Source organism: Pararge aegeria, chromosome 1, assembly GCF_905163445.1.
Source record: "Pararge aegeria chromosome 1, ilParAegt1.1, whole genome shotgun sequence".
In the NCBI taxonomy this organism is placed as follows: Eukaryota; Metazoa; Arthropoda; class Insecta; order Lepidoptera; family Nymphalidae; genus Pararge; species Pararge aegeria.
Genome location: NC_053180.1, coordinates 2,312,184 through 2,320,694, shown reverse-complemented (window position 1 = coordinate 2,320,694; position 8,511 = coordinate 2,312,184). Strand labels below are relative to the sequence as shown.

Genomic DNA, 8,511 nt, shown 5'->3' with positions numbered 1-8,511 from the left:
AATGATTATTTTTTAATCTTCTTTGAAAGCTCTCTTCTTCTATGTCGAGTGATCATTCGTATTTAAGAAATATTAACCTTTTAAGGTACATTATATAAAGTTATAATAATGTATAACTACACGAAAAAATCACAAATTCGAGCCGCATAGTATAAATAGCAATATAACTGTTGGTAAATATGGTATGGTAAATAAAATTTAACATGCTCTGTTCAAACCAAAACGATTCACATTGCCAATATCAATTCCCGAAAATAAATAAATATTTGAACGGTAAAGGTATTCGGCCGACGCGACGGTTCAATTCCCACAACTGGAAAACGATTTTGTGATGAACGTGAATGTTTGTCTGGGTGTTTATCTGTATTTCACAAGTATTTATGTACATTATTCATAAAATTACTCATCAGTCATCTTAGTAACCATAATATAAGCTACGCTAACTTAGGGCTACATGGCGATGTGTGTACTGTAGTAGTATATTTATTTGTTTTTTATTTATTTATTTATTGTTGTACTTTTGTGATCCGGTCTGAAGAGCGTGGTTTCTGGTGTAAATATAGGCACATGAGGCTTAACACCTTTGCTTTAGGTTGATTGACGCAGGACGGAATGTCGCAGGTGGTGTTCTTGCATGCCCTGTTAGTGTTTCAGTGTTGCTCTGGATTTAATCGATGGTTTTCCACTTACCGTCAGAAGAGTCATCTCAGTTTAAACCCTGTCGGTCCGGACGTAGAAGGATCTAGCATATGACTCATCTGCTAGGTCCGTCAATTATTACTATATGGAAAAACAAAATAATGACAAAATTTATTTCGTAGTCTAATAATTTTAAATTCAAATATACCTTTTCAAGGCACACACTTTTGTATGGTAGTTAGATATGTACTAACCCTAGGTGACATCGTACCAGAAGGCTTAATCGCTTAGCAGTACGGATTTGTCGGATTCAAATTTATTTGTGTTCAAGTTCAACGAGGGTTCAAAGTAGTCTGGTCTAAGAAGAAGCCTGCAACAAACTTAACCGGTTGTTTTTGCTATCACCATATCTTCGGTTGTATGTTTATTAACCTACGAAATGCATTTCACACATAGTTAATGAAACTGGCAGTTAATCAGGGCCCTAGTTGGAATATGTTGGCATCCGACTAGTTGGCACGTCTGTACACAGCTGTACTGAGCCTGTGCCGACTTGGCGGATTAAATCTACGATTCACGAGTTTAATTAAGTTTATTTTATCAACAAACTAGCAGATACTACACACTTTGAAAACTGAAACAACCAACGAAAAAAAAGAAAGATAAGAAAGAGGGCTACGAGGAAAAAATATTCAAATTAAGATGAAGTATTAAAGGTAAATTAAAGCATGCCTCATCATACTTTGAAGTATCTTTGGAAACCCTTCTAAGAACTGTAAACATAAAACCTTGTACCTAAAAGTAAGTAAGCCATACCCTTTGGATTCTTTTACTTAGATAAACCGCAATCAAACGTTTTTGATGCCATATTGGCCTACTTACTCAAGCGGTGATAGCCCAGTGGTTATATCTTCGGTTTTGCTTTCGGAGGAGCCGAGTTCTAATCCCAGCACAATCCTATAACTCTTCTAAGTTATGTGTAATTCAAGTAATATAATAAATATCCTACGACAATACACACAGCGTCATCTAGCTCCAAAGTAAGCGTAGCTTGTGTTATGTGCATGAAAATATACATAAATACTTATACTATGTATATAAACACCCAGACACAGAAAAACGTTCATGTTCATCACACAAACATTTTCCAGTTGTGGTAATTTAACCCACGGCCTTGGACTCAAAAAACCGGGTCGCTGCTCACTGCGCCAATCAGCCGTAATAAAATATCACATGCTTAATCGGTAATCGAAGGGGAACATACTTTTGGATTCCCTCTTAAATGAGATAACTGACCAAGGTACATATTGCCAAGCTTTTGCGGACGATGTGGTTCTTGTATTCTCGGGGTTCAACATTACGGAAATTGAAGGAAAATCTGAAACTGTGCTGCAAAGTGTGTATGACTGGGGTCTTTCAAACAAATTAAAATTTGCACCACATAAAACCAATGCTATGGTGGTAACAAAAAAAATGAAGTACGATACCCCACGCATACACATGAGCAACATACAGATAGAAATAGTTAAAGAAATTAAAATATTAGGCCTGTTAGTAGATGAAAAATTAACATTTAATAACCACATTAAAGAGGTATGTCGTAAAGCTACTAACATATACAAACCATTAGCAAGAGCAGCCAAAATTAATTGGGGATTAAACTCCGAGACTATTAGAACCATATATGTGGCGGTTATCGAACCCATAATCATGTACGCGTCCAGCGTGTGGGCACCTGCCACACAAAAATTGATGACACAGAAGCAGCTAAACACTGTCCAGCGGGGTTTTGCTCAAAAAATCTGCAAATCGTATCGCACTGTCTCATTAAACGCGGCCTTAATACTGGCTGGTCTCATTCCATTGGACCTGAGAATCCAAGAGGCATCCCAATTGTTTGAGGCAAAAAGGGGAAGACCGCAGCCTACACTGAAAGGCAGAAAGATGGAAAAAAGGGTCAGCTTCCTGAACGCTCCGCATCCGTCTGAAGAGGTGGAGGTGAAGTTTCAGTGTCTAGAGGACCTTGAGCCGGAAACTGTGGCGAAACATGCAATCACGGGGTTTAGGATATTCACTGACGGCAGTAAAATGAATGGTGGAGTGGGTGCAGCTCTGTCCTGCTGGGAAGCTGGAGAGGAAATAATGTCCAAGAAATTTCGTCTCGAAGCCTTCTGTACAGTTTTTCAGGCGGAGATGTACGCACTGTACCAAGCCACTGAAGTTGCCTTAAAAACAAACAGGAATACAGTGAATATCCTAAGCGACTCAAGATCAGCATTGGAAGCCCTCGGTAGCACTAAAAACTCCCATCCACTAGTTTTTACAATCAGGAGAAATTTGAGTCTCCTGAGGGAAACACAAACGATTACTCACCTTTTCTGGATACGTGCTCATGTAGGAGTGGATGGCAATGAAAGGGCGGACTTTCTTGCCAGAGAAGCAGTCACTAAACTAAAAACAAAGTCTAGTTACGACAGATGCCCAATCTCATTCATCAAGAGAACCATTCGACAGAGTATCCTCGATGAATGGGGTAAAAGGTACAAAAACGGAGAGACTGCAGCCGTGACGAAAATCTTTCTGCCATCAGTGGAACAGGCAAACAAAATATTAAAGAAGATCACGCTGTCGCCGCTACTTACCCAGGTCTTCACAGGACACGGTGGGTTTTCAGAGTACTTGCACAGATTTAAGTGTAAGGACGATCCCGGCTGTGTATGCGATGAAAATGTTGACGAGACAATTTTTCACTTGTTGATTGACTGCCCGCAGCACAGCAGAGCACTCGAGGACCTGCATCAACAAATACACATAAATCTCTGCAAGAACTCCATTCCAGTAATCCTAAATAATGCTTCTGCAAGGGATCCATTCTTAAATTACTGTGTTAAAGTAGCCAAAGTAGCAATAGAAAGAAATAGGACACAGTAGTAAAAGACGCAATGTATAATTTATATTAGAATATAAAGATTTACATGTGTAACATCGTAGTGCCCTATCTCTTTCTACTTCTACTAAAAATCTGTAACAAATATATGAATAAACAATAATAATAATAATAAATAAATAAATAAAGAAATAAACAATAAATGGATAAATAAAAACATAAATAATTAAATAAATATATAAATAAACAAACAATAAATAGATAAATAAAAACATGAATTAATAAATTAAAAATAATAATATATAAATAAACAAATAAAAATACTGAATTAAAAGTTAAAAGGATACAAAAGGTCTCCGACCACCACATCGGAGGAAATCAGCGCTCCAGGAATATGGAGTTTGGAAAAAAAAAAAAAAAAAAAATCGAAGGGATTAAAAAAGCAAAGGGCCAGACCTGCTCAAACCTCAGCAAGTAGCCCGTACTTACATGGATGTACAGCCGTTTTATCACTCAAGTACCCGAGGCACAGAAGTGCGTTTTAGTATTAAAGTTTAACGGTAAGTACGGACTTAGCGCCGTGACTCTCTGAGGATTTAGTTAATCTTGTGTATTTAGATGAGCATATACGTAAACCTGGAGACAGGTATTTCAGCTTTGCGCCGACAAGAGTTTAGTTCCCTATCTACATATGCATAAATAAAATAATCAAAAACGACTGCTAGAAATATTTGTCGCTAATGGCCGAATAAAAAGGCTCAGAGTATTATGAATAACCAAAAAAACATAAATAAATTAGAGTTACCGACATAGCTCAAACAGTCGCGAAGCTAAAATGGCATTGGGCAGGACACAAAACTCGGAGAAACGACGGGCGTAGGGTGCCCAAGGTGTTGGAATGTCAACCGCACACCGGTAAACGCAGCGTTGGTCGACCCCCAACCAGGTGGGCAGACGACGTCAAACAGGGCTCTGGGACCCGCTAGAAACAGAAGGCCTAGAATCGCGGAGTTTGGAACACCCTACAAAAGACACCTATGTCTAGCAATCGACGTCAATCGGTTGAAGTGATGAGCTAGTCAAAAATTTACCTTTCGAAGTTTGCTAAGCGTAAATAATAAATAAATAGAGTTAATATTAGTTTATGGAAATATAACCTGCTCCAACAGACTGTTATTTCAGTCGTAGTAGTTGGGTGTTATTTTATTTCCGTTATAATTCCATTTAGAATTGGTTAGCAAACAGCAGAAGTGCGGATATTTCCATGTAAATTCACTGCAGTGCCGCCTGTATTCTCTTTTCTATCGGAAAACAGGAATGGAAAAGTTATGGAATCGATTCGGTTCTATTGTCAACTGGAAAACCAGAAATTGAAAAGTTTTGGAATTAATGCTTTTCTATTTTCTTCTCTCTTTATTCTTTCCTTTTTCTTTCGCGGCTTTGTACATTCGTATAATTTGATTTTAGGATTTGAGGTGTTTTTTGACTTTTGGAATTGCGTTGTAGCTTGTAATTTAAGTGTTTTTTAACAAACTTAAATCACGTAGGTGCTTAATCCGAAAACTATTGTAGTCTTATCATTATTCTATTAATCGATTTGCATGTCTCAACAAGTCTATATGGTTTAACGAGTCGCGAAGCTGAAGTGGCAATGGGCGGGGCACATAGCTCGGAGAACCGATGGACGTTGGGGTTGCATGGTGTTGGAACGGCATTCCCGCACCGGTAAACGCAGCGTTGGTAGACCCACAACCAAGTGGACAGATGGCATCTAACGTGTCGTGGAGCGCCGCTGGAAACAAGCGGCCCAGAATGTTTGGAACGCCCTACAATAGACATACCTACGTAGAACATAGGTCCAGCAGTCAATCGCTTCAAGTGAAGATGATGATGATGATGAATCGATCTGCAATACAATTATAATGGAATAAAAATCATCATCAAAAATCTATTACCCACCTACAACAGGTCACGGGTCTTCTCTCAGAATGAGAAGAGTTTAGGTATAGTCCAGCATACTAACAAACTGCAGATTATACTTCACAACCCTTTGAGATCATTATAATGACTCTCGGAAATTGGTTTCCTTAATCGTCGAAGCAGGTGATAGTTTAAAACGCACTTACCTCCGGAATTTCAAGGTGCATAGGGAGGAATGCACTCGTTACCACTACGCTGTACACTTACACTTATATCATACACACTTGTTTTCTTGGCATATATATTAAATTTCCAAGTTATGCACACAAGAACAATAACGCTTACATAAAACGAAACGTTCGTAGTGGCTAATTGCTTTATCTTTTAATTATCCTAGTTGTAGTACTGCAGTCAAGGTTGTCAGAACTTTAAAGTACTACTATTATGATATTTTGGTGCAAGTGCGAAAATTATGTAATTTCCAGATTGGGTCTTGGACTGAGCTGCAGACGAGCAAAAATGGCTGGAGTCTAAATGGATTTTGACAGGAAATAATCAAGTATTCTGAACGCACGTAAAATTAAAGAATATTCACCCTTGTCCTTCATTTTCCTCCGTACAGTTGATTAAAATTAAATTAATAATATTGATTTCGTTTCGTACAGCAAAATAATACATTAAAATTGGGTTGATCCTAGTAAGTTACTAGTATTACTAGCAGCACTTGTGGCAGGCGGCCCCGCTCTTCCATAACATCATATGCAAATGGAAATAAATAAGTAGATCCTGAACGTATAATTTAAAGTTATATTGCAAAGATATGTGTGTCTAGTTAAGGTGCGTTTGTTTGTGTGTGTGTGTGTGTGTGTGTGTGTGTGTGTGTGTGTAAATGTGTCAGTGGAGTTGATGTTTTCCTTCACCGTTAAATCAAGTGATATTTACTTGACTTAACGGTATAACACACGTGCTGGGATTCGAACTTGGACCCCCGACAGTGGAGCCGAAGTCCTAACCATTAGACTATCTCCGCTCCTTGCAATGTAATAAAAAATGATCATCAAAGATGCAACAGACAGACAATCACACACGCAGACACGGCAAATTTTCACAACCCCGTCCTTTTTCGTTGGGCTTTAGTAAAAGATCCTAAAACTGTTGTAACCATTTAGATTAATACGAATTATTGTTAGCAAGTTTTTCTGCGGCTCTAGTTAATTACTCTTGCATGTGAACCCGCAGTTGTTTCTCGCGGGAACAATCATTTTTATGCTTTAACTTTCGTAATAACTACACGGCTTAGTGTGGTTTAGCTGCAAGCGGTGTAGTTATCGATGATGTTACACCAAATCACAGCCTGTGGTATAAGTCCTTATCTAATGTTATACATAAATAATACAATCATTTTCATCATAATATTTAGACGGCCGATTGGCGCAGTGGGTAGCGACCCTGCTTTCTGAGCCAAGGCCGTGGGTTCATTATTCATCAGTCATTTTAGTACCCATAACACAAGCTACGCTTACTTTGGGGCTAGATGGCGATGTTTAATTATTATTTATTTATTTTATTTATTTATATTCCATTAATTACTGGCTAACTACAGGGCACAGGACTCCTTCACAATGAGAAGGGGTTGAGAAGACCGTAGTCCACCACGCTGGAGTAGTGCGATTTGGTGTGTCCACCAACATTTGAGAACATTTGTTCACGATGTTTTTCTTCACCGTTGAAGCAAGGGATATTTAAAACGCACATAACTTATATATTTATGTATTACGAGCTGTTACCCGCGACTTCGTCTGCGTTCGATTTTGTTTTTTGATGTGGCATTCAATTTATTTGTAGTTCTAAAAAAATTTAAAGTATTCAGTTTCGCTAAGCCCTAAATGGGGTTTGCTGCTGTCCGCTGAGGAGTTCTGTACTCTAACCATATTCATCAGATCTACACAAAGTTTGGGCAAAATTAAACACATATATGTATATATACACCTCTATAGTACAAAAATAAATTTTTAAATCGGTTATAATCTGTCGGAGTTATGGTGTAGAATCTTCAAACAGTTTCATCCCCTCTCCCATAGGAACCGAGCTCAATGTCGGGATAAAAAGTATCCTATATTACTTCTAACACTTCTAAGAATATGTGTACAAAGTTTCATGAGGATAGGTCAAGTAGTTTTTGCGTGAAAGCGTAACAAACAAACTTACATTGACATTTATAATATTAGTTAAGTAAGTATTGATATTAATTATATAGGTATATATTGATTATCAGTATCTATATATTTTATTGTAAGTTTATTATATGTATATATAGGTATATATGCAAATATATATGTTTATTTAAATGCACCACATTGGTTGTCTGGAAGAGATCACTATGTAGAGCGATAAGGCCGCCAAATTGTATACTTATTGTTAAATTTTTATTTATAATTTTACTATTTGTTTATATAGTGTACAATAAAAGTGTATTTATTCATTCATTCATAACTTTAAAAGTTAGAGGTGCGTGCTGCGGTTTGATTTGGGCCCCCCGAAAGTGAAGTCGGAGTCCTACCCACTGATTTTACGACCGCTTGATTTTACGACGCCAATAACTACAGTAAAAAAACTCTTTTAAACCCTGCTGACGTACTGTGCACTCCTTGGCCACTTCAGACACATAATCGTGAAGTATTTGGATTCAACAGATTCGTTACTTGTTAGTTTATGATTTAAGAAATTTCCTCAAGAATCCAGATAACTTGAGGTACAAATCGAAGTATTAACTATAACTATCTTTCCGTAGACTCAGCAGGATTTATCTCGTGATACGGACACTAAGTAACCTCTAATGCTGCAGTCCTCGGACGCTCGTCGTCTCTCGCCTCGAACAATGCACGTGCAGACAAAGCGGCTCTAACTCAGACTTAAGCCGGTCTGCACGCTCGTTTGCTACGCGGTGACCAAACGTCCGAACGACCAAAGGACAGGTTTTTTTTTTCTCTTATATTTCATTGAGAGGTGCAGAAGTCATTTGTGGGATTGAGTAAATGATGTATTTCCCAAGGTAATTTTGGACC

The 8,511-nt window shown here is 37.9% G+C and overlaps 1 protein-coding gene across 1 annotated transcript; it reads left to right on the top strand.

Annotated features, from left to right (window-relative positions):
• Positions 1-2,112: 2,112 nt before the first annotated feature.
• LOC120626031 lies at positions 2,113-3,570 on the top strand. Its single transcript, XM_039893346.1, has one exon. It carries the CDS (start codon positions 2,113-2,115, stop codon positions 3,568-3,570), a length of 1,458 nt encoding a protein of 485 aa, XP_039749280.1.
• The last annotated feature ends 4,941 nt before the right edge of the window (positions 3,571-8,511 follow it).